Source organism: Tachypleus tridentatus, chromosome 13 (assembly GCF_004210375.1).
Source record: "Tachypleus tridentatus isolate NWPU-2018 chromosome 13, ASM421037v1, whole genome shotgun sequence".
Classification (NCBI taxonomy): domain Eukaryota; kingdom Metazoa; phylum Arthropoda; class Merostomata; order Xiphosura; family Limulidae; genus Tachypleus; species Tachypleus tridentatus.
In genome coordinates, this window is record NC_134837.1 from 263945313 (window position 1) to 263972311 (window position 26999).

The 26999-nt window shown below is 34.1% G+C and overlaps 2 protein-coding genes across 6 annotated transcripts; one reads left to right on the plus strand and one right to left on the minus strand.

Annotated features, from left to right (window-relative positions):
- LOC143239727 (uncharacterized) lies at positions 1-26678 on the plus strand. Of its 5 annotated transcripts, none has more exons than XM_076481152.1 (3): positions 9253-9607; positions 9712-9845; positions 26443-26678. In XM_076481152.1, the coding sequence occupies exons 2-3, from the start codon at positions 9816-9818 to the stop codon at positions 26578-26580; spliced, it is 168 nt and encodes a 55-aa protein (XP_076337267.1). In that variant the 5' UTR covers positions 9253-9607; positions 9712-9815; the 3' UTR covers positions 26581-26678. The 5 variants fall into 5 exon arrangements, with proteins under 5 accessions (XP_076337266.1, XP_076337265.1, XP_076337267.1 ...); XM_076481148.1 differs by lacking the exon at positions 26443-26678 and adding an exon at positions 15286-16415 and having other exon boundaries at positions 9350-9607; XM_076481151.1 differs by lacking the exons at positions 9253-9607; positions 9712-9845; positions 26443-26678 and adding exons at positions 1-24; positions 15286-16415.
- LOC143239730 (uncharacterized) lies at positions 16528-24972 on the minus strand. Its single transcript, XM_076481155.1, has 5 exons — positions 24464-24972; positions 21084-21237; positions 19985-20137; positions 19170-19272; positions 16528-16989 (listed from the first exon to the last, which is right to left on the minus strand). The coding sequence occupies exons 3-5, from the start codon at positions 20095-20097 to the stop codon at positions 16807-16809; spliced, it is 399 nt and encodes a 132-aa protein (XP_076337270.1). The 5' UTR covers positions 20098-20137; positions 21084-21237; positions 24464-24972; the 3' UTR covers positions 16528-16806.
- Positions 26679-26999: the final 321 nt, after the last annotated feature.

Below are 26999 nucleotides of genomic sequence, written 5' to 3' on the forward strand. Positions count from 1 at the left end.
GTTTTCCTTATAAGATCGAAATTGGTGAGTCTTATTATTGAATCTGAGATAATATAAAATCAATTTTTTAAACATTTATTATTTATAATAAAGCATTATGTATAAAACGGACGAACGTATTACATTGGTCTGTAACAAGACCATTAAATCTATAAGATATACGGTAAACAAAAGAACGACTTTCTCGAACATTGCTTATAATTTAAACGTATTCGCAATATTTTAATATAGTGGTAATTCAATGAGACACACGGTTCAGCTAATAAAGTGATATATTTATGTCGAGTGAGAGTATTTTCCTTATAGCAAAGCCATATTAGGCTACCTGCAGAGTCCACCGAGAGGGATCAAACTCCTAATTTTAGAGTTGTAAGTCCGTAAACTTACCGCGAATAATTAAACCAATTTGAATAAGCGAAATAAACAATGAAAACTTAATATTTCAAAACTCAACTTTTAACAACCGATTTAACTGGCTAGATATGATTTTGATAAAAGCGTAAGAACAAAGTGATATTATATTATATTATGCTATTTTGTAAACTAAAAAAAATAAAGAGAATAAGAGGATAAAACTACAATAATTAAAACTTTTTCCACGGTCAAGCATCACCAAGTGGGTTACGGTGTTCGACTCATAATCTGAGGGTCACGGGTTCGAATCCCTGTCGCTTCAAACATGCTCGCCCTTTCAGCCGTGGGGGCGTTATAATGTGACAGTCAATGCCACTATTCGTTGGTAAAAGAGTAGTCCAGTAGTCGGGTGAGGGTGGTGATGACTAGCTGCCTTCCCTCTCGTCTTACACTGCAAAATTAGGGACGGCTAGCGCAGATAGCCCCGTGTAGTTTTGCGCCAAATTTAAAAAGAAGCGCAGATTGACACCGTTTAGCTTTGGGCAAAATTAAAAACAAAACAAAACTTCTTTTTCGTTTCGCAGGCCTTAACGTGGTAGGTTAACAGTAATTATCAGAAAGTTAAAGGTGCAAAAAAGGTTTTGAGTAGTCAGAGGGTTGGGTTTGAAGAATTTAATGTTCAGGTCAGTGAAAACGTTAAACTTACCGCCATTTAACTATCTGTTTTCTAATCACCTCATCTGAGTTCTTTGTTTTCATTACGAAGCGACTGAAATTTGTTTGTTTAATTTCGAGAAAAGCAACTTGAGGGCTACTTGCGCTCGCCGTCCCTAATTTCGACCTCCCAGTGCCACAGCAGTTTGTCTGCGGGCTAACATCGCTAGAAACCGGATTTTGATTCCTGTGGTGGGTAGAGCGCAGATACATCATTGTGTTGATTTGTGCTTAATTCCTAACAAACAAACAAATTCAATTTCTAAGCGATAAACAAGAAGGAAGACAGATGGTCGACGACATCTTCCACTTCCTCCTTTTCAGCTGCTCCTTAATCAACGAAAATGCGAGATTAACTTCATATTATAATGCTCCCACGGCTGAAATGGCGAACACGTTTGATGGAAGGATTCACACCTATGATCCGCAGATTGGGAATCTAAATGTCAACTGTCAGACCATTCCAAACCAAATGACTGAGAACATTGCAATGCAAGGAAATTACAAATGAAATTGCCTGAATATGACATACACAATAATTTAAGGATTTCACAAAAGTGTATTTGATACCAAACTTCTGCTGTCTGTCTATATATATATATATATACATATATATAGTGACATTTCTGATAATATCGTATTAAATCTTTCTTACTGGCACAGCAGTATGCTTACTTATGATACATTTAATTCACTAAAATGTTACAGTCAGAGCTTGAGTTTCCTATTCTTTACTTAATCTACAAGAAGTTTAGAATGTTAGACAAGTGAGACTGCTTTTGGCAAACTTCATGTGTAAATCTTTAAAAAAAACAACGAAAAACAGAGTAGAGCCATTGATAACCTTAATCATTTTAAGGTTATCATTCTACACTTACAGTCATGTGAAAAAGTTAGGACACCCTATGAAAGCCTGTGTATTTTTGTAACATTTTTGGATATATAGATATTTAATCTCAATTTCGACAATACTGAGAGATTATAGGAATATAACTAAACAATTAAAATTGAAGAAAAGACTTTTAAAGATCTTCTATAAATGTAATTCTACAAAAATGCATATTCTAACTGAGGAAAACGTTAGGACACCCTACCACCTAATAGCTAGTGTTACCCCCTTTGGTTGAAATAACTGCAGTGAGACGCTTCTTGTAGCCATCTACCAGTTTCTATCATCGGTATGAAGAAAGTTTGCCCCACTCCTCAATGCAGAATTCTTTCAGCTGTGAGATGTTTGAGGGGTTTCTTGCATGTAAGCCCGTTTCAAGTCACCCCACAGCATCTCAATGGGATTAAGATATGGGCTTTGACTCGTCCATTTCAGGACTCTCCATTTCTTAGTTTTCAGCCAGTCCATGGTGGATTTACTGGTATGTCTTGGGTCATTGTCGTATTGCAGGGTTCAGTTCTGCTTGAGCTTTAATTTTCGTACAGATGGACTCACATGTTCCTCAAGCACCCTCTGATACACAGTAGAATTCATGGTGGATTCTATGATTGTGAGCTGTCCAATTCCTGCTGCAGCAAAGCAGCCCAAAACCATGACACTTCCACCTCCATGCTTCACAGTCGGTATGAGGTTCTATTCCTGGAATGCTGTATTTGGTTCACGCCAAACATGCCCTCTATTCTGGTGTCCAAATAATTCAATTTTGGACTCATCTGTCCAAAGAACATTATTCCAGAAGTCCTGGTCTTTGTCTACATTCTCTCTGGCAAACTTAAGTCCGGAGTTGATGTTTCTCTTGGTGAGCAAAGGTTTCCTCCTTGCGCACTTTCCATACAAGTTACACTTGTGCAGTCTCTTTCTGAGTGTAGAGGCATGCACTTTCACATAAACAGTAGCCAGAGCCTCTTGTAGGTCCCATGATGACATTTTAGGGTTTTTGGAGACCTCTTTTAGCATCTTGCGATCTGCTCTCAGCGTGAACTTGCTTGGAAGATCAGACTTGGGTATGTTGGTAGTTATTATGAAAGCCCTCCACTTGTTGACGGACAGTTAAATGACTTATTTTCGAAATATTTTGGGATCTTTTTAAATCCCTTACCAGACTTATAAGCAGCTACAATTTTCTTTCTGAAGGCTTCAGACAGCTTTTTTGCTCTCACCATGGTGCTCACTCTCACTTCAACAGTTAGGAGCATACCAAACTAAATGTCTGAGGTTTAAATAGGGCAAGCCTCATTCAATATGCTGAGTAACAATCTTCTAATCACGTGCATCTGGTGTGATACACCTGTATGTGAGTTGAGCCATTTTAAGTGGGTATAAATGTGGGGGTGTCTTAACTTTTTTCCTCAGTTAAAATACGAATTTTTATAGAATTACATTTTACAGAAGATCTTGAAAAGTCTTTTCTTCAGTTTTAATTGTTTAGTATTACTTTAACCTCTCAATATTGTTACAATATAGATGAAATATCCATTTATCCAAAATTGTTTCAAAAAGACACAGGCTTTCATAAGGTGTCCTAATTTTTTCACGTAACTGTATGTGTTATCTTCCATGGTTGTTGCAATAATATTGAACTCGCGTTTTGCATTTTGATCGTGCACTGTGTTACTTGCTTGCTGTGTATATACATATGTTCTCGAGAATTAAAAAAACACGACCCTGACCTGTAATCCAACACTTTCATTTTATACAGGGTGTTCGGAAAGTCATTGTGCACTTATATATTTATTAACAGACATGATTCAATATAGAATACAGGAAGTAAATGTGAATGACAGTTATAAAAAATGTTGAAAGTGACTCCCGTTGGCGTCAGTACAGGACTGGATCATTCTTATTTTGTTTCTAAACACCGCTATCAGTTGCTGGCTTGAAATAGAGTGAGTGAATGTTGTTATCGCTGCTTTCAAATCTGCACTTTCCGAACACCCTGTATAAGGTCAAACTGGTAGGTGACAAGACTTATAAACAGTACTCCATGGGAGACCACAAAAATTGATCGAGCACGTTTTATATCACAATAATTGCAAAATTATCGAGCGCGCTCTTTATGGCTTTTTTGATTTATTGCTTATTTGGTAAAGTGATGACAACTTAATTTCATAGCGTAGCTCCAAAGAAACAAACACTTTACACTATGACGGGTGTTTGTTTACAGTTGACCAGTCACAAATTTCTTTGACATTGTTTTCTTACATAAACGAATTAACAAAGTGAAACTTCTAAAACAAAGCTGCGCTAAGTTTATTTGTTTGTCGGCTTAAATTTCGACGCTAAAAATTGGATTTCGATACCCCTGGTAGGCAGAGCAAAGATAGCCTGTTGTGTGTGTGTATATGTATATATACGCTTAACAACAGCTAAACCAGTGGATCAGTAAAATGCTATGCTATATATTCAAATAATGTGTTAGAAAATTACTGAACTGGAAACTTTTACTTTAAATTACAGCGATTATACAAGTAGTTTAGAGCTGTTAAGAAAATGAAATACATTTTAAATGAAATTTCCTTCCTAATTATATTCACCAGTAAACAAAAGATTCGACCTTGATGAGAACAATGAAAGTCACAAGTTAAAATTTATAGTTATACAATGTTCAAGCACAAATTTACAAGTGAACATTTATTATGTTCTAGATCAAACTATATAAATATTTATTGAATCCATGTTTTTTGTACTGCGCTAAAATAGACACTCACGGTGGACACAGCAAATAACTCAATGTTGGTGCCCAACCAGGAGAAAAATATGACAAGAAATTAATATAAAGGCACACTAAATTGGTAGATTAGTGATATCAAAATATGTGATGAATGTCAATGTGTCGTAAATTACTTAAAACTAACATTATTAAACGGGTTGACACTAAGTCACGCACTCTTTACCCAAGAAATGTAGGTTAGAATCGTCAAAATGTTGTAAATTATTAAATTGAACCTGATTTAGATTATAGTTTAAAGTTGATACGGGGAATAGCTAAATCCAGCAACCCTAGGTGACTCCCTATCCGCAAAAAAAGTTTGTTTGTTTGTTTTGAATTTTTCACAAAGCTACACGAGAGCTATCTGCGCCAGCCATCTCTAATTTAGCAGCGAAGACTAGAGGGAAGGCAGCTAGTCATCACCACCCACAGTCAACTTCTTCTTTACCAACGAATAGTGAGATTGACTATCACATTATACGCCCCCACGGCTGATAGAGCGAACATGTTTGGTGCGACGGGGATTCGAATCTGTGACACTCAGATTACGAGTTAAACGCCTTAACCCACCTGGCCATGCCGGGGCACTCCGAAAAAGAGAAACTTCTAAAGAATGATCGTCGCCATTTTGCTTGATACTAAACTCACTTAATATTGGAATTGGTGAGTGTTCGTACGTTATGGTGAAATAATATTAGTGTCTTCACTCAGTTTCAAACTTTGTAATTAAGCCGAAAGGTGAACAGTTTGATTTTTGTGTTAGTTGTAAACGGCTTTAATTGATCTGTAAGGATTTGGGTTCCATTATATTTAATGAGTGTGGGACAACACCTGGACGTTGTTTCTTAAGAGATGTTTCAGACGTCTAGGTGAACATTCGGGGATAAAAGACTAAGGTGTTGTCCCAGGAGGAGAACCCCCATCCCCGCCACAAAGCTCATATTACTGAAATCTGGTTTCGTTAAGATCTACATTTTGGTAACAATTTTGTATAGTATTATTTGTCTTGAATTTCGTGCAAAGCTTGTCGTTCCTAATTTAGCAGTGTGAGACTAGAGGGAAGGGAGCTAGTTATCAACACCCACTGCCAACTCTTGGGCTACTCTTTTACCAACGAATAGTGGGATTGACCGTCACATTATTACGCTCCAACAGCTGAAAGGGCCAGCATGTTTGGCAGGAGGGGTATTCGAACCCCCGATCCTCAGATTACGAGTTGAGTGCCTTAAGCACCTGGCCACATAACACTGAATGCGGTTATCATGTTATTCAACAGGTGTTACTATGTATCTCAAGACGGCTGGTATTAGTATGGGTCATAAAGATGACCTAAGAAGGTCGAAACGTTGTTGTGTACTTGTGTTATTGTGTTACTAGAACTATGCTATTTATGTATAAAAAAAATTAAGGCAAAACTTCGATTGATTTGAATCCTCGTTAAGCAGTATTTACGTTTTTTATGAAAACATTGAGTATTTTGCAAACAGAAAGATAGGAAACTCGTTAAGTTTGTGTTTAAAATTAATTTGTTTGAATATTTTATATTTTTGTGAGACATAAACACTCTTGTCCCTCGGTTGGTCTACAGTAAAGTGGAGGACATACAATATTAAAATCTTGTGTTCGATTCCCCTCGGTCTTTAAAATGTAGATAAGCTAAGGTGTTTGTGTGTTTGTTTCAAAGCAAAGCCACATTGGACTATTAGTTGTGTATAAATCCCTAAACTGTGGGATAGCTTAGGTACAGTTTTGCTCTTTGAAAATAACAAGTGGCACATGTGTTAATATTACTTACAATTATCTACCGAATTTAGTATTTATTCTCTATTGAAGTGTTATTTTCAAAAGGGTAAAGTGAAAATTGAACCCAAACAAGGAGGAGCTATGACGTCATCAATAAGAAAGTGAAGTATTGTCTTTTTTTATTAATTATATTGTTTCTCTAAACAAAACATTGGGGATGATCTATATATACACATTCCCATTAATATTATTAAGGTGGAATTCCATTATTTCAATGAGTCATGTCTAATAAAAGTTTTTCTTCCAAAACGCCTCCAGTAATGGTTCTTTTCATTGTAATAAAAATAATTTAAAAAATTATTTTGTGAGCCAAATATTTGTGATTAATTTTTAATTTATAATACGATTTTCCAGTCAGAGAATGAAATGTTACCCGTGTTGAAATACGTTTCAGGAAGTGTTTACTTTTGTCATTTCCACCTCAGGTCTATCAGTGGTAATTTTATGGACTTATGACGCTAAAATCTTGGGTTCAATTCCCTGAGGTGGACAGAAAGCAAATAGGTTGGTACGTAGCTTTTCCCTAAAACAAACATATTAGGCCTTTTCTCAGGTAATAACTTATTGAAAAATGAAATAATCTTGATAACAGACAAAGATAACCACAGATGATGGCAGTTTAACAAATATTACTTGTCCAAACAAAGTTGCTCTTTCAAATTAAACTTTGTTCACGTTTATAGACCTTTGAAAGAAACTTATGCAATTACTATTTTTCTTACAGTTCAACTACATTCAGTAATCACAGCAAGCTTTTCTACTAAGTTTTGCTCCTAAGTGGCACCCGTGGTTGGCAGAGCACAAACAGCCCATTGTGTAGATTTGTGCTTAATTACAAACAAAAACAATTAAAAACAACATATAGTCTTACGTTCGTGCTAGTGACTAGAACTTGTTAAATCCATCACATTGGTCAGGTAAACAAGTTAGAGATAACATGTTTTCTAATGTTCTTGCTAATGATGTTAATGATTCAGTTTCTTGATTCATGGAACAACAGAAGAAAATATCTTGTTTATTAAAAACTTGTAAACGTTTGTCTTCTTTGTTTATTTAATTTCACGCAAGCTACCTGAAGGCTATCTGCGCTAGCCTTCTCTAATTTAACAGTGAAGGACTAAAGAGGAAACAGGTAATTATCACCACTCACCATCAAATTTTGGGCAACTCTTTTACCAACGAATTTGAGGATTGACTGTAGATTTTAGCTCTTCAACGGCTGAAAGGGCGAGCATATTTGGTCAATCCCACTATTCGTTGGTAAAAGAGTATCCCAAGAGTTTTCGGTGGGTGGTGATGACTAGCTGCCTTCACTCTAGTCTTACATTGCTAAATTAGGGACGGCTAGCGCAGATAGCCCTGGAGCAGCTTTGCGCGAAATTGAAAAACAATATAATTCGAAATTACAGTTCAGGCTATTTGAAATCTTAATAAATAACATAGTATATTGGGAGAGAGGATAGTGCAATATGAATTATAATACGTAACAAACTTCACAGAGGTTATTAATGACTCTCCTTAATTACCAGTCCATGTTATTCTTTGTCTAAGTGTTCGTAACGAGCAATTCTCTAGAGATTCGAACTGTTAAAGAAACAGTTGCATACTCAACTATGGAAATGTCTTGATGTTCAATGTCTCATTAACTCATCATCACAAAAACTTAGCGTCTTTAGAAACCAGGCAGGGAAATACACAACTACTTCCGTTTTTCAAGGGTTATTTAACCAGCTCTACACGGTACAAAATTGTGTTGGAGTCAAAACTCGCATCAGTTATCAGAAATGGTAATGAGTAATTCACAAGAATGAAAGGAACCTGACGACAAAATGATTTTTCTTTTGCTATTCCAAAGACAACTCTTCATTGCATTCGACTTTTCCGAGCGATGTAATTTTCAGTTATGAAAAACAGGCTCAAAACCTAAAACAAAAAAGCTCGTATTAAGTTTGCTGTTTTCAGTCTAAACAATATACCTCGCGCAATATGTGGGCTAAATGGGCATCTTTGAAGCTCCAAGATTCAGGCAAAGGTGTCCCTAATTTCACAATATTCAAGGGAAGGAAACAACCAGTCAGCAGTACGTGACATACGAACGTCTACTTTCAACCGAAGAATAAAATTAAATGTTAGGGTTGTAACTCTCTGCCACACACAACAGCTCGAGCCTTCGACTGCTTAATTAGAAGTCCGGCATGTTTAACAGGAAGGAGATTTCTGGATTCTGAAAAGCAAGTAACATTCTATTATTACTATTCAGTTGACCTTATAAACACTTCGAAAATCTGAAACTAATCGGTGAATTCTTGCGCATTAACACTTAATAGCACATCACAAATTGCGTTTTTACTGTAAGATGTACGAGTCCCTGTTTGCCTTTAATTTTTTAGTAGTTATGGAAAAAAATTATGACTGAGAAATAACGGTATTTTTCGAGCATAAGAGAAGGCAGAGAAGGGCTTGACCTCACTTGCACTTCACTGGTATATCACGTAGGAACTTTATCAATATAACACGTCAACAACTCTTGTGACATCTTTTTAGTCGTCCTCTCTCAAAAATAAAGAGAGTTTTCAGTCATTACGTTATATTAAGACCCTTGACACAAATTTGATAATCACTAAAAAAATCGGAGTGAATGAAACTCGTCATTTACTACATAGCTCTTCTTTTGGACAAAGAAATTTCTGGGTGTAAATTACAGGTCGAGGTAAGTGTACAATACTGTACATTTAACAGCAGTTTTAACTTTGCCTGCAAAACCCTTTTTTCTCCAGTACTTATATGTATCTCAGTAGTGCTTGTTGTTAATAATAGAACGCCCCCAAGTAACACAGCGGTTTTTGTACATTCGAATGTACAGAAAAAAATGAGAAGCTGAATTTGGTGCAAGTTAGTGGAGCAAATGAAGTTGAAGAGGTCACACGCAGATTTGATGTTTACGGAGTAATTGGCATGTTTTTTTAGGGTAATTCAATATAGATTGCTCTACAAGGCTACAAAACTCGTAGCCACCATACACTGTCATCCCTACCAACTGCTGGTACCCCAAGTGAGCACTGGGCCACGGATAATCGGTTAGTTTTTATTATGATTGAATATTCCTTAACACAACTAGGCTAAATGAAAATAGATGTTTTAATAATAGGTAATACTAATGCTACTAACCTATTTTTTATAGGTTTATGGTTAATGACAAGAGATAGAATTCTTTCGTGTCAGCCTACTATGTGACACGTGTTAAGTTTGACGCTGTAGTTTCGTTTGTAAAAATCCACAATTCTGATGACGAAAACAGAATTCACGTTCTTTCAGGTAATTCGTCACAACCAAATTTAATTATCTTAAATACTTTATTTGTAAGCAACTTAATCCTTATCCTTTCCAGCACTTATTAGGGGTAAGAAGTAACACTATAATATTATGTGTATAACATATTTATTTTATATTATTCGAAACTGCTCCCTTCTTATACACAAACAGTGACTCAACAGTAAGTTTGAATGCTTAAACATTTTGATACCCGTTTTGGGCAGATAGCCCAATCTCTGTGTCAGTATATTGTCAGGATAGTCTTATTTTCTCTTCGTTTTGGGGATATGAGTTTTTCGTTAAGTGATACATTGATAATTATATTTTTATTTTCTATAACGTGTGCCATTTATATGGTGAATGTGCATTTTTAGTAAAATTATTTAAGATCCTTGTAAAAGTTTGGTTTGAATTTCGGGCAAAACTACACAACGGGTATCTGCGCTAGTTCCTAATTTAGTATTGTAATAATAGAAGGAAGGCCAACTAATGGACTACTCTTTTACTAACGAATAGTGTGAATGATCGTCACATTATAACACCTCAAGGACAGAAAGGGCAAGCATGTTTGGTGTGATGGGGATTCAAACCCGCGACTCTCAGATTACGTGTTGAGTGATTTAACTACCAGGCCATTTACTTTTCATTCTAACCATTTGTTTTCTAATTCACTATTAGAAGTCTTAATCACGTATACAGGTTATATATTTAACAACAATAAGTCTAACGCTGAAACGACGTTATGTGTATTGTGCATGACCGTAGTTGACTAAGCATCTTTATTTCTCGAGGTAAACCCCCTAACTAAATAATAAAATTCAATAGCAGAAACATTTATTTCATGAGAGATGACACATAGTTCATCAAGTGCTCTTGTCATTCAAGTGTTTGAGCTAGGACTTGCTGCTCAACACACTCAGCATTTTCAGCTGTTGAGAACGTTACAATTGTCCAACTTAATCTCGTTATTCGATTAAGAGTACTATTTATCGGAGGATACTCAAGACTAGTTGCTCCCTCTACCCCTAATCCTCAGTTGTAAAGCCTAGTTGAGGCCTCTGACTTGACTGTTTAAGTCCACGTTCATAAATATCAATATCATGTTTTGGTTTGAAATAACGTTTGTAAAAGTATGTTACGGCAGCATAGATATAACAAGTATGCTTAGTTATTTAGTTTACTTGTCATGTTAAGCTTGTCATTACCAGCATTAGTGTCGTAATTTCCTGTTCGGATTTTCATTTTCACCAATCCGAGGTCGTAGAAACACCAGCGTCTGTTTTTATACCTCACCCCATTTTCATGCAACGTGTATAAACTACTGTAACTCATAACAAAAACTTTCAAATACGGGGAATTTACAAGTCCATAATTTATGTTTACGCGAACATTTAACGTAAGAATCATATGTAGGCATTTCCTCAAGGCTTTTATTCATCCTCTGATTTTCCATTTGTTTAATACGTAATTCAGAATATAATGACATTCAAAGTAATCTCGTAAGATCATTTAACAACAATAAATAACATTCATAAACTTGTTACCTGACATTTAATCAGATCCTGAATTGCGATATACTCCACCGAATACAGATTTAAATAGATCGAAATATAACGAAGTGAATGGTTACCATATTAGGTGAGTGGGTTTGTGATAAATTTGAATGGATGGGGTTGAAAGATTAAGAAAATAACGCTCTTTTTTCTGTTGTTGTTATTATTCAAATTAAAGGAATCGATTTAAATAACTTGAATTGTAATATCTTTCCATTTACAAGTAAAGATGCCAGATAAAACCTTGGTTTGCAGTAGAAATAAAAATACTGAATAAGTCTTATAATTTTTGTATGCTGAAAATGTATTTGCGATAGGAGCTTACCTCTGCTAACAAGTTTAGCAGCCCCCAGTGGCTCAGCGGTATGTCTGCGGACTTTCAACGCTAAAAACCGGGTTTCGATATCCGTGGTGGGCAGAGCATAGATAGCCCATTGTGTAGCTTTGTGCTTAATTTAAAACAACAACAACAAGTTTAGCAATTCTCGTCCAGTTCTGCCCTCTGTATGCAGAATGTTTCTTCAGGCATGACACACGTCTTTTGTTTCTTTCTATTGGAATCAAATTATTCCAACATTTCTCTCATGCATATCAATTCTCCATTATTAGAAGTGTGAAATACTCATGTGACTTTCTCTATAAACGTCAATCGAACCATCACTTCAAAGTCTGATAGAAGACGTAAGCACGGGAGGAATATGGAGAGGAAGGGTGAGAAGTGTGAAAGGGGGAAGTACCTATTGAAAATGTATTTTATGTAAAGAAAAATTATAACTTCCGATACGATACTTCCTTCCTCTCATAAGATTATCTGGAATCTCACTTTATTTATGTGGAGGGATCAGTACAAGGAAATGAAAATATCACTTAAAATCATCCGAAAGATACCCCTGAAAATAAGAGAGCTAGATCCAAAGATCTGATAAGGGAGGCTGCATTATTTCTGATCATGTATACTCTTTCGCATTAATGAAATGTGCGTAGAATCGGAAAATTTATGAAGTGATTACATCGCGAGGTTTATCAACTGGAAGCAATCTTCTGGAATATCTCTCTCAAGAATGATCATTGCAAAGCCACAGAAGTTAAAATGAATCAACGTGGCTGTACAGTACGGATTTCTGATTAGAGGAATATCTGGTCAGGCTCCACTCACTACAGGAGGGTATCCCTCCAAAGAATTCATATAGCAAGTTAAGGTGTTGAATCTGATGAGAAGACATTTTGAACAAATTCCAGTGGGAAGAAAGCGAGGAACAGACAATTGAATTAAATGTTTAACCCAAATGATGAGGATGAAAAGTAATAGATCATGAAAAGGGGAAGACTGCCAAGGGATAAAGAGGCGGAAATGTGTACCATGGAAAGAATTCATACAGCAATAAGACATAAAGTATATCTGGATCAGGATAAGAGTAGAGATGAGAAACAGCAAACACGAGGACTTACCCACTGAGATATTTGGGAGGAAGAAATTATCCACATAAAAAGGTAGGTGTGGTGACTAATCAATGGTGAATAACTCAATTCTTTAATGCCCACAGGCTAAGACGTGAAGAAAATATTTTTAAGTAATGGTGAAACATGAAGCACAACGAAGTAGGATCAAATGTAAGGGAATGGAAAACCATGAAGTGTGGAAGAATAGGTCATGAGAGGGACGAATCAACATAATAAGGACAGGGGGAAGCAAAAAGTCGATGGTGTAGCGAAAAACAAAGGGTATAGGATAAGGCAGCTCGATAACCTTAGATCAAAGAGACTGTAAAGACTTTTGGTTGAAAAGCCATGTGAGAAATTCAGACACAGTAGTTCAGACAGTGGGGAATCGGAGTCTCCGACCAAATGTGAAACACCTTCCACTTGTGCTGATACATTAAAAAAGGATGCAGGAAATGAGCCTAAAGGAGAGCAACTCACTGACAGAAAACTGACCTCTTCATGAAAGACTGAATAAAAGCCAGGTGTGAAGATAAATGACATGAACGGCGAAAGGTAGAACCAGTGACCAAGGCTGATGAAGAATGGAGGAAGTCAAGAGAAAAAGTGCTGGTGAGAAAAGCTGCAGTTGCGGTAATCGTGCAAACTACAATTGAGCTGGCCAATAGGGAGGAGTTTAAAAGACTCGAAAGGAGTGGTATAGATGGAAGAGATCGCTCGACTAAGTTATCGAATAGAAGGATAAACATAAATGAGCAATCGTGGGACCGATCTTGGCTGAAGGAATTGAGTGCCCAAGACGGAGGATTAGGTACCGGGGACCATAAAAGGAGTAATTTGTGATGGAGAGTTGTGGCAAATGCATCACATGTGGAAAACCACAAAGATTGCAAAGTTGTTGAAACCATTCAAATTTTTAACTACGTTTATTAAATGTTCACGTCTTAAAAATCATTCAATCTGGCTAGTAACCTTCTACGAAATCAATGGTATTGACAAAATTACGGTGGCTGGTCTGAGGGCTTATAACACAGAAAATTGGATTTCGATAATCGCAGTGGGTATAGCACAGCTATGAGACTATGTGCGCGATAGCGGAGTGATGAAAGTGAATTAATTATATATACATACATAAACATCATGACCGGATTAATACATTTATAGGCCATAAGCACTGAAAATATTATAGTTCCCGATATATAAAGGGAATTTATAAAGCTAAATTCATAGTGTTCGCATTTTCCCTGTTAAACGCTAAAAAAAGTTTTTATTTTTATTTTCCCTTTTCTTATTTTCATCTTTCGAAGCTCTACTCAAATAAGTGGTAGTCTAACAACGCAAAATGCATATTTTGTCTTTATGTTCATTGGCCTTAAGATTGTGGCCAGCAGTGTATATATTTGTCACATTAGGTTAGTTTTATCCAGAACACGAGTTTCGTTACAATCTTTGTAACTCATCTGTTTACTAAATCCTAAACGTTAGACTGACGCTTGTGTTTGTGCAATTTTCAACAGAACTTTCATTTTTCGGCCCAGCATGTCCAGGTAGTTAAGGCACTCGACTCGTGATCCAACGATCGCGGGTTCGAATGCTCGTCACACCAAACATGCTCGTTCTTTCAGCCTTGGGGTCATTATCAAGTTACGGTCAGTCTCACTATTCGTTGGCAAAAGAGTAGCCTAAGAGTTGGCGGTGGGTGGTAATGACTAGCTGGTTTCCCTTTAGTCTTACACTGCTAAATTAGGGACGGCTAGCACAGATAGCACAATATCAATATCAATAGCACACAATAAAAAAATCAATGCAAAAATAATATTTGTTAGTTTGAAAACTCTCATAGGTGGTTACCAGAATAATACTACAGCGAACACACATTAATGAAAGGTCAGACTCTTGTGTGTTCGTATTTTTTAATAACTTGTTTCAAAATTAATGTGCAAATTTAAGACAACGCATGCCAAATTTCCTCAGCTTTATAAATATGACTAAAAAAGAGACAAATGACTTAATCTTTCGAGATTAGATATTCAAATTAGCCTTAAGCAGGATTACTTGTTTATTTATTCAAGATGAATTAATAAAGTTTTGGTTTGTTTTGAATTTCGCGCATAGCTACTCGAGGGCTATCTGTGCTAGCCTTCCTTAATTTAGCAGAGTAAAAGTAGAGAGAAGGCAGTTAATCATTACCACCCACCGCCAACTCTTGGGCTACAATTTTTACCAACGAATAGTGGGATGGACCGTGACTTTATAATGTCCCTATGGCTGAAAGGGCGAGCGTATTTGTGTGACGGGGATTTGAACCTGCGACCATCGGATTACGAAAGAAATGGCATGGACTGTAGTAGTTCCTTCTTTCAGTAGGTTAACTTATACTAATTTTACTTTGTATTTTATGCTTCACTGATTTTATTAAAAGTAAAATTAAATTATTCTATGTTTTTAAGGTCGATTATTCGAATAAATAGAAGAGATTTGTTGGCGATGGAATCCAGGTTGACCAAAGAAGAAGCTTTGTATTTTGTATCTAAAGTTCTTGAGATACCAGAGGCTAAGAGAAAATTGGTAACAGATCGCAGTGCTTTCCTAGATCATGTTATACAGACGATCCACCAAGTAATTCCTTTTCAAAATATATCTTTGCTTTCACTGGAACCGGATCATCGTCACATACCAACATGGACTGAAATTAAAGAATCCATGATGGCTAAACAAGGAGGAACGTGTTACATTCTCAATGTCTTTGCGAAATATTTGCTTCAAGCTTTGGGGTTTGACGTATATCATACTGCATCTGGAATTGATTTTCCAAACAATCATATTGCTACAATTGTTCGAAACTTGTCGTCACATGGCACAAAACATCTGGTGGATTTGAACGCCTTCCCAACGTTCAAAGCAATCCCCTTAGATTTCGAAGAAGAATCACCAATTTATAGCATGTCATTTCTCAAATTTAAGTTTGTTCGTCAAGGAAATTTAATAATACGAGTTCATAAAACTTTAGACATTCATATACCCAAGAATCGGCGTAATAAAGACGGTTGGTGTGATTATTTTATTTTTGATCTTGAACCTCGGGATCTTTCTTACTTTGAAGAAGACATGACTAAAGTATACACTGTTGCAGGAGTAAACTCTCCAATCTTAGAAAATTTATATTTTGTTAGCTTTCCTTGGCTCCAACTCTGCGGTATAAAAAATAAGTTTGAGCTCTCAGAAGGCGCCGATCAGAAAATTCAATATAAGCAGCTTTCATCAAAGTTCGAAGTGGTTCAGTCAATTATTAACAAATATCCACAATTTCCCGAAGATCAGATCATCTCAGCAATTGACAGAATAAATTTGTTCACCATTTATAAGTAAAGACGTAACGTGTTACTTCATCCTTTTATTACTTCGTGGAGAAAGTAAAAGATTCAACTTTCTTATTGTATTAGATGTTTATATCATGTATCGAAATGAAGTTGCGTATTTGTAGCCTTAGGCAATGTTTTATTTTTTCTTATCTATAAACGAAAGGTTTTAACCGTTTTATTATATAAATTCTTTGGCATTACATTTAAAAGTAGCTGTCTTTACCATTCTTTAAAGTTCTAAACTATACGAACGATATACTGTATACTTTTTTTATTTCCAATAAACTCGAATATTTTTCCCCAAAACGGTTTCTTTTCGCATTTACTTCGATCCTACAAACATCACTTGCCTCTCTTGTGAAGACTGGGTGATACAAAAAATTTATATAAATTGATTTATTTTTGGACAAATTATCTCTTCGACGTTTTGTTAACATAATATTTTAAGCGCTGGACGGTGAATCGAAGGCTATACTAAACAGAATTTCTTTTCAATGTTTATGTCTCCTTATGATGTTGAAACAGATCATTTCTGCCACACGAGTCTAATTAGGATTTAAAGAAATCTCTTGGTGTTTGAGTATAAAATCAAAAGATAAATTAATATATTTAATAAAAACCATAATGTACCCTAACAACTGCAGTACCATCTTCCTTTATTACTGTGACAAAACCTTGCACATCTCCAACAAACACAGCTCCGTCAGCAATGGTCAAAAGTGCTGTTGGCCATCCACCTACGGTAACTTGGTCTTGTGTTGAAGTTATCAGTGACAACGGTTTGTACAAAGGCTTACTTCAAGCAGAAGTAACAGATACTGCAGTTAAAATGTAAATCTTATATAGCCTTTTCACATAGAACTAATACAATTAGGAAGGATGTTGTGTTTCCACATGAAAGGTAATGATACATATAAAACAAACTTAAAGACTTTTACTTCAGTTAGAGAAATAAAGGTTAAAGATATGTGCAACTAAAATCCTAAATTAGCTAAAAATTCTGAAAGGCGGAAGAAATTTCTTTTAAAATTGGTTTATAATCAACACATTAATTATATATCATTATACCTTCATTTTGAAACAACATATTTAACTGACCAATGTCTGGATAGTTTTACTTTACTCTGACTGAACATACATATCTTTTAAAATAAATATTTTGAAAACCTGTAACAGTTAAAATTCTGAATAATTGCTTTCTATAAAAATCTAAAAATTCTAATTTCATGGCCTTAAATTAATAAAGAAAAAAAAGTGTATTAATTTATCAAGTTTTTATTTTACAGGAGAGAAACCTGATTTGCTTCTAAATTGGAAATGTAATTAAAACACACACAAATACATTCATTTTATATACTTGTGGATTAACCACAAAGTACTTAGTTACATCTATATGTATCACCATGGTTATTAAGCTTCATCATTCACACACAAAGAATCATACAGATCTAGAGAATATTGATATTATACAGCAGTGAGGTTTGATCTTCAGTCTGCAATGGTTATATTTCAAGAAGTGTTATATACATGCACAGGGTAATGGTTCATTTTTTTTCTCTATATGAGTTCTTTTCTTCAAAAACAAATAAAAAAATTTTGAATTTTATTAAATTGTCATGATAACTGATTGTTTTTTTGTTTTTTAATTTTGCGCAAAGCTACACGAGGACTATCTGAGCTAGCCGTTCCTAATTTAGTAGTGTAAGACCAGAGGTATAGCAGCTAGTCATCACCACTCTCTGCCAACTCTTGGGCTACTTTTTTACCAACAAATAGTGGGATTGATCATCACATTATAATGCTCCCACAGCTGAAAGGGTGAGCATGTTTGATGTGACGGGTATACAAACCTGTAACTCTCAGATTATGACTCAAATGCCTCAACGCACCTGGCCATGATGGCTGAATAGAAGAATCAAAATAATTGATAAATTGTATCTCAGGACAACTGATATGGGCACTAACATTTTCAGTAAAAAAAGAGAGAACAACGTTTCAATCTGAAGATGGCCTAAGAAGGTTGAAATGTTGTTCTCTGCTTCATTAGTAAAAGTGTTAATGCCCATACCAGCCATCCTGAGATACATTTTTACTTCAAGTGGATTTCTTGTTATAACAAATCACTGATAAATTATCGTCATATGAGGTGAAGGAACAGCTGTAGATGCCAGTATTTTTTAGTATTTTGTGTTTTATATCTGAACAACAACTTACATGAGACTTGTTAAACAAGGTCACAGACCTTAAATATTCAGGAACAGCCATCCCTTATTAAAACTGCTAATCCGATGAAGGTTAACAAGCTGTTATCACCTCCCACCTACTTAGCTACTTTTAATCAAATCATACAGCTGACTGTCATGGCTACAACATGTCTACAGAAGTGGCATACTGTGACTCAAACCTCAGTCTTCACAACCCACAGCTCAATGTGATAACTACAGAAGATTAATGGCATACTGTGGCTCAAACGTTAGTTCTCACAACCAACAGCTCAGTGTGATAACTACAGAAAATTAATGGCATACTGTGGCTCAAACCTTAGTTCTCACAACCCAGACCTAAATGTGATAACTACAGAATATTAATGGCATACTGTGGCTCAAACCTTAGTTCTCACAACCCACAGCTCAGTGTGATTACTACAAGGTCATATCAACCAAAATACAAAAACATGGATCTAGAAATTGTCCAAAACTTTAAAGGATTTGAGATATTACTTACAGCTTTTCTTATTACTGCATTTAAATAAATATAATAAGTAGTGGTCAACCTTCAGCTCAGTTTAAACTTATCACCTGTTGAACACTAAATCAAATCTGTAAGGCAAAGATGTTGAGCAACCATACCACTCAAAGATTATTTTAGTACGTTACTTCTATAGCAAGTCTTCTGTGAAAAGAACAGATGTCAAAAGGTATTTATTTCTTACAATATAACATTCTGTTAAATTCAGTTTAATTTCTTTTTACCTGAGGATTACTGCACATGTCATCACAGGATAATATGCCACCTTTTTCATCAGCAATGAACATATTTAGGGTGTCTCCTGGTATTAAACATGAAGCCATGAGCCTGATAAAAAGAACACACACATATCACCATGTTTCTGCACAACTTTGCAGCTTGTTTCAGAATTTTTGTGCCCAATCAAAATCACATGTATTTATTATGAAATTATTACTCCTTAAAAAAGTAATTATTCATGTTTTGTGTCTAACTTAATATTCCTTCTTTTTACATATATTTCATTAGGCATAGCCTACAATTCTGCCCATTTATGACCTCCTACAGTTGAGTAGAGACCTGTGAGTAATATTTGTGAGGTTTAATACTTGCCCCAATAACCTTAGTTAGTGTAGTCAAATTAGTTGTTTGTTCTTGATTCTGTTTGGAAGAACGACTGAATGTGGGTTCAACCAATGGTAACCACAGGTTTCTAATTTCTATTGATCCTTATGCTTGTTGTGGTTAACTAACAAAAGCTGCAAAATTTGAAAACAACACCATGAGCTTAATGAAAACACTTCAATCCAAATTCCAAATAAAAATTGTAAGTTTCACAACTCTAAGGTCAGATCCTCTAAAGATGGAATTGAATGTTACTTAATAACGTCAACCCTTAATTAATTCACACTGTACAATAAAACGTCGTTCGTTTAGCATGAAGGATAACAATAATAATATCAAACAAATTCAATATTGTAATTTTCAACAAGTTATTAATTTGTATGTATTTTGATGAAGTATTTTCACATAAACAGCAATAAAGAACAAGAAGGTATACCAGTTGTCTCTTAAATGGACTATTCTTAGACTTCTACAAGTTCTGTCTGTCAGATAGAGATCACCTTGTTGAGTGCCTATGACAACACAATCTCCCTTTGATGCATAATTCATGGTGGGAACTCCACCCAATAACTTGTGCTGATATTGAACTCTACAGTAAAATAAACACTGATTTAATCTTCAAGTATAACACAGCCAAATAACAAAATAGTTGTTTATTCTGTGAAAATTATTAATAATTATTAGTAATTTTCAATTACTAATTTGTTCATTGTTTTCATGACAATAAATATATTCTCTTCCTGATGTTTGACTCCTAACAATTTTTCAACATACATCATAATTGATGGATAATGTACATAGTATATTTATAAATTTGATTGTGAAATTGGTAGTAAATGCCTATTAAAGAAACACTTGTATGAATATATCAGTGACTATGTACTCAACTTCCACAGCTCAAGTGTACAGGATAATGTTTTGAATGTCTTCTGCCTTTTGTCTTCAGATCAGCCTGTGCAAACTACCACAGGTATTATATATTATCAAGGTGGATGCACTTTAATTAGTTGTTTGTTCTTGATTGTGATTGGAAGAACGACTGAATGTGGGTTCAACCAATGGTAGCCATAAGTTTCTAATTTCTAACGAACGTCTATTGTGGTAATACAAATAAATTCCTTTATTAATTTTATTTGCCAAAACTGTTTGACTTGATGATTTTAGCCCTGTCTCAGTGTGCTTTGCTTCCCTTTACATAGTATGTTTTACAATGGCTAATATCTACATTTTCATTAAACTTGTAGTGCCCTTGTGTTCTTGTTCCCAATTGTCTTTCCATTTCTCCAATGTAGTTTTGTTACCTGTTAACGTTTGTTAAAGTTTGATGTTCTTCATATTTATTGTCATAACTTTTAACTTTTTCTAATTTTACTGTCCAGCATCCTATGATTTATTCGTTATCAACTAATCTGACAAATTTCTTGTTTATTTGTTATTATGTAAAAAGGTTTGTCTTCAGAGTCTGATATAAACAAGACAACTGTGTAGAAGTAAAACAAAAACCTTTACCGCAAGAAAACTATCGAAATACTTACTTTAAAGAGAATACTGAATTAGGCTTGTTTGAGGTAGAAATTTCCTTTTTTAGAAAGATTAAAAATGATTCATTTCCTTCCTTTGTGTGCTGGCTAACTGTACACAGTATTTGCTTCCCCTCTGGGTGTACATTGTTACATTTCCTTCTGTCCACTAACATGAGAATATTATTAGTTACAAATAAGAAGCTGACCAATAATTAGTAAACTGGTATCACTCAAAGACATAAAGCAATAACTAGAGTGTTTTTAGATTTATAACAATTTACAGCATTTTTTAACTAATGGACCTTTAATAAAAGCATATTAAACGACCATTTCAGAAACACATTACATTCATTAGAGATACAAGTAAAATCAGTTTTATTGCAAGCTTTATCAACTTTTTTTTAAAGAAAGAAAACAAATAAAACACAATTTTCATCTTCTGTGTCATTACAGATATTGTACAGCACCTAATTAACACTTTTCACTCTAGAAATAATTGTAAATATTAATCTATTAATTTCCTTGATAATTTTTATCATTAGGTAAATTTCATAACAATTTCAAGATCACAAGGTTAAAAACTAATTTCACATTGATTTTTAATGCAAACTATTTTAGTCTTTATTTATATGAAATGATACAGCAAATGGACAACATCACATGTTCCTGCTGAAACTTATTTGTACAAAAGTAATTTGTTCTGAAAAAACAATATTTTTGTTTATACTGGTGTACATATAAATTATCTAAACACTTCACCAACACAACTCTCCTGTAAATTTATATGAAAGAATTTTACATAAATCTATGAATTTAAAAAAAATGACTGAAAACTATAACACCTTTGAAGAGTTGACTATTTTCCTTCTTCCCGACCCAGAATAGTCAAATATTTGAATATTCAAGTTTTTAGTCAATTTTGAAATTCTCTTTCATATGTGACCTTGTGCATTTACTCTTCTATAAAAATAACATAAATCCAGATCAGAATACCACACAGGGTTGTCCAAAAGTAATAGGACTCTATGACACACACAAAAAATATACATTTTCTGAGAGCAACACCTATTCACAGTTTAAGTACAAACAAATATAAATAAAAAGAAATAGATCAGTTTGAAACCATCTTTTTCCCTTATGGGAATTCCTTATGACACCTTTTCTGTACTGACTGAAAAACCACATAGTAAGTAAGTACTATTACTTTCATATATTACATATACATGTGACAAAAAGCTAAAAATTATAACAAGACCTATGTAAAGGTTAGTTAATGTTGAAGAAAACTACAAGATATTATGACATGGTGGAATAGGTTTAAATTGCATGAAACATCAATGTATTAATTTATCTATTTACGATCAACACTCCATCAACCATACAAGTCTTCTGTTTTCTTAGTGGCATTTTACAGATTCATTCTTTTACTTTCATACTGAGTGTATCATAATTATTTTTTGGATAAACTGAATCTGAACCGAACTTACCTCTTCATAGTCACAGTAACTAATGGCAGATAAGCTACCGTTTATACCATTCCCCAAAATTATTTATTTTTGGTGGCATCACACTACTTACAAAGTGTCATGCAATGTCAAAATGAAATTCTATTACATGTCATTCCACCACAATTTTATATCAACCACGCTTGTCACAATTTGCTGATTTAAAGATTCAAAATCATTTTAACATAATACTCTCAATCCTTTATCAGCACACTAAATACCAAGCGTGAACAGACTTGTATTACAAATTGTACATTCAGTATCACGTGTGAACATGCTTGTAATGTGAATCAACACAGTATGATATATGAACTGGTTTGTAACATACATCAGTATATTAAGTATCATTCAAGAAAGAAACAGCTCTTATCATCCTTACATTATGTAAGAAATAACAACTCTAAAATATAATGATAAAGAAACAGATATACATTTTTGTGTTTATGAAGCCAATGTAAATTTCCTGTTCAGTTATAGTTCTTCCGTTTACAGAAAAATACGTTTATAATATGTACACGAATCTAAGCTAACGATTACAACTCAACTAACAATGGATCATTATGCACACAAATAAATCCTATCTGACAATAACAACTTGATTGACAGTGGGTCATTATGCACACAAGTGAATCTCACCCAACAATCACAACTCAATTAACAATGGGTCATAATGCACACAAGTCAATTCTATCCAAAAATCACAATTTGACTAACAATGGGTCATAATGTGCACAAGTGAATCCAACCTAACGGCCACAACTCAAGAAACAATGGGTCAAAATACATACAAGTGAATCCTATCTAGAAACTGTAACTCAACTGATAATAATTCTGAAGATACATTTACACATGCAAGTTAAAACATACTTACGCATCCATGCACGCACATATATATTACTTTTTTGTAACTAATACTTCTCTCGTCCTGATGTAAGGCATAGAATAAACTAAATCTTCCTTTGAAATATTTACAAAAGTTTCTAAGTAAATACTTCAAGGGTTACTATTAAACAGAAGTAAAAACAGTTTAATGCCTTCAATAGATCCCAGCATGAGGTGCAGCTTACCAAAATTGTTAAATTTTAATGACTTAAAACATGAATTATTTCAATATTATCTGAATAAATTATGAAAAGAGAGCACATTCAAATAGGGAACCATAGATATATTTGGTACCAGACCCACTAAATAGTCTATCTGTTTAGTAACATGACTTGAAGTTTCAACCTGCAGATTACAAACTGAGCACCCTAACCACCAGGCCATGCCAGGCCTAGGAGGCTTGAAGATAAAATCTGAAAAGAAGGGTGAATTAAAATATTAAATGCATATATATATCTCTAAGAATTCACCAAGTGTCTCAAATCATTTCCCCAAAGCAACATAATGGTATCAGAAATGGCTTATATGGCTTAGGCATCTTTCAAACAGTGACAAAGTATTTATAAGGAAAAGAATTACATAACACGTTATCCTTTAGTTTTTATTAATAAAGATTTAATCAGTGTTTCTCAAACCAAGCAGTTTCTAGATGGAAACAAAGGCTGAATTAGAATGATCACATTAATTATAAGCTTGTTAAGAAAACATTTGGAAGTTTAAAGAATGATAAAGCTCCTGGATACAGATAATGTTTCTTCAAGAGTTTTGAAAGAGATAAAGTCATGATCATGTGAGCCATTTGCTTTAAATTTTTGTAAATTCTTGAATATAAGATTTCAAGTTGGCTAATGTCACTACCCTTTTCAATAGAGGTAATAGAAATTGTTCCAGTAAATATTCGTTGTGAGTCTATTAGTCGTATGTCAGTGGTGATAAAAGATGCTTTGAAAAGTCACTTAAACTACTTAAAACTTTTGTTGAATACTCAGCACCTTAATAACTTACCTTAATAACTTGCCTTAATAACTTTTTAACACCATATGAAGAGGTTACTTTTTGTGTAGGTAAGGGTAAGATGGTGTATCTGTTTTTCAGAAAGGATTTGACAAAGTGCCAAATAAAATGGTTGTTGAAAAATGTTATCTCAGAAGCTATGTGGAATAGGTTGGCTCATTAGATAGAAATCTGGCTAGACAGAGGAAAGCAAATTGTTGTTATAAATACAGCTAGTTCAAACCAGAATAATGTCACAAGTAGGGAACGTCAAGGCTCAGTGTTAGCACATTTGTTGTTGTTTTTTTATTTACTTTAGTGACATAGATGAACAAATAATCTATTGATATTTTAAATTTACTGACATTATTAAAGTTTTGGGTGTTGTTGACTGTGAAAAGGATGCTGTTGCTTTACAAAAAAATTTGGATTAGTTGGTGAGCTGGGCAAAGAAATTGCACCTTGTTTCTAATTCTAATAAATGCAATGTATTACATGTGGTGTATCACAAGCTGAAATTTAATTTAACATTAAAAGTTCTACCGAAGAAAAAAATCTCAGTGTCTTCCTTATTGATCATTAATTTTTTTAAGCCATCCAAACAATGTGCTGTTGCTAACGGCAAGGAAAATAGGGTTTTAGACTGTATCTATATAAATTATAAATACATATATAAAAAGGTTATAATGTCATTCCACAGGTCACTGATCAGGCCACATATAGAAGAGGTCTTTACTTCAGTACGAATATTGAATAGTTGGAAAGGACATCAGAGGAGAAGTACTACTTTCAGATATGAGTGCAATTAATTTAAGCAAGTTTAAGGGAAAGCTTAAAATATATTTGAATGATAATGGCTAGCTTTGAGTTTGAATCTTTTTTAAGGTTTTAGTTCAGTTTAGTGGATAAAACAGTCCAGATGTATCAAACATTTTCTCGTTGTCCTTTAATGTTATAATTAATACATAGAGAAAAAAATATTTTCCATTCTATTCAAAGGTAGAAACGTGTTTGGTTGTTTATTTTTAAATTTCAAAGTTCTTCACTTTTGCTACACATTTTAAGCATTATCACTTAAACAGTTGGTTATTAGTGATAACACACTTAACCAAATGTTTATAAGTGACAAGACACATCAAAAAGATAAAAATTAACCAAATATTTACAAGTGACAAGACACATTAAAAAGATAACAATTAACCAAATGTTTGTAAGTAATAATACACATTAAAAATATAACAATTAACCAACTGTTTATAAGGGATAATACATATTAAAAAGATAACAATCAACCAAATGTTTATGAGTGATAATACACATTATAAAAATAATTAACGAAATGTTTATAAGTGATAATACATATTAAAAAGATAACAATTAACCAACTGTTTATAAGTGATAACATACATTAAAAAGATAATAATTAACCAAATGTTTATAAATGATAACACACATTAAAAAGATTACAATTAACCAAATGTTCAGAAGTGATAACACATATCAAAAAGAGGCAAGTTTTAACCAAGTTATCCTATTTATAAAAGTACAGGCAATCTAAAGCTAAGCAAAAGAAACTTGTTCTGCACTTACCAAGAAATTATCCTTCAAACTGCAGGATGTGATACAATCTAAGTGGTAGTCATTTAAAGACTGTTCAAAAACAAGGTTTACAGATTCTCACCAACCACATCACCTTTTAAGAGAAGTATGAAAGATAGAGTATTCCATACCTCCATATTACCATATGGTTTATGTGGCCATAACACCTGTTAGGTCAAGTTCACATATACGGGGCATCCTGATATGAATGCACCAAATATTATGTTAAATAGATTTTTAATTACTTGGGATAAGAACAAAACTGAAAAAAATAAATTTCTGAAGACTTCTAAGTTTTCTAAGTTAATTATTATTCTTGTTACTTACATTATTTACGAATGTATTTTATTACAGATTTCAGAACTAAACTCTGTTTTTGATTAAAATTATAGCACTTGAAGCATTCCTCCAGCTTAACTTTGGAAACAAAAGTCTACCACAATAAACCAATGGATCTTGAGAAAATGAAATTTCGTATCCATGATGCTGTTGTATTCATCCCTACAACTGTGTTAGAAAATGTGTTCTGAGAATGTGAACACAAAATTAGATTGATTGTAACTAATAATGAGTGATGTGTAGAAGTTTATTAATTAAATAAAATAAAATTACAAGCATTTAGAAGACATTTTGTTTTGAATTTTGTTGTTATCTTAAATAATACAAATATTATTCAACTTTCCTTTTGGTATATGCATTTTGAGACACCCTGTATTTCCCATTATCATCAACCCTGGATTAACTATCACCAATGTGTTATTGGACAGTTTGTTTTTCACAAGGGCTATCTCCACTAGCCATCCCTAATTTAGCAGTGGAAAACTACAGGGAAGGCCAGCGAGTCATCACCATCCACTGCCAACTCTTAGGCTACTTTTTCACCAATAAATAGTGTGACTGAAGTCACATTGTAACACATCCATTGCTGAAAGGGTGAGCATATTTGGTG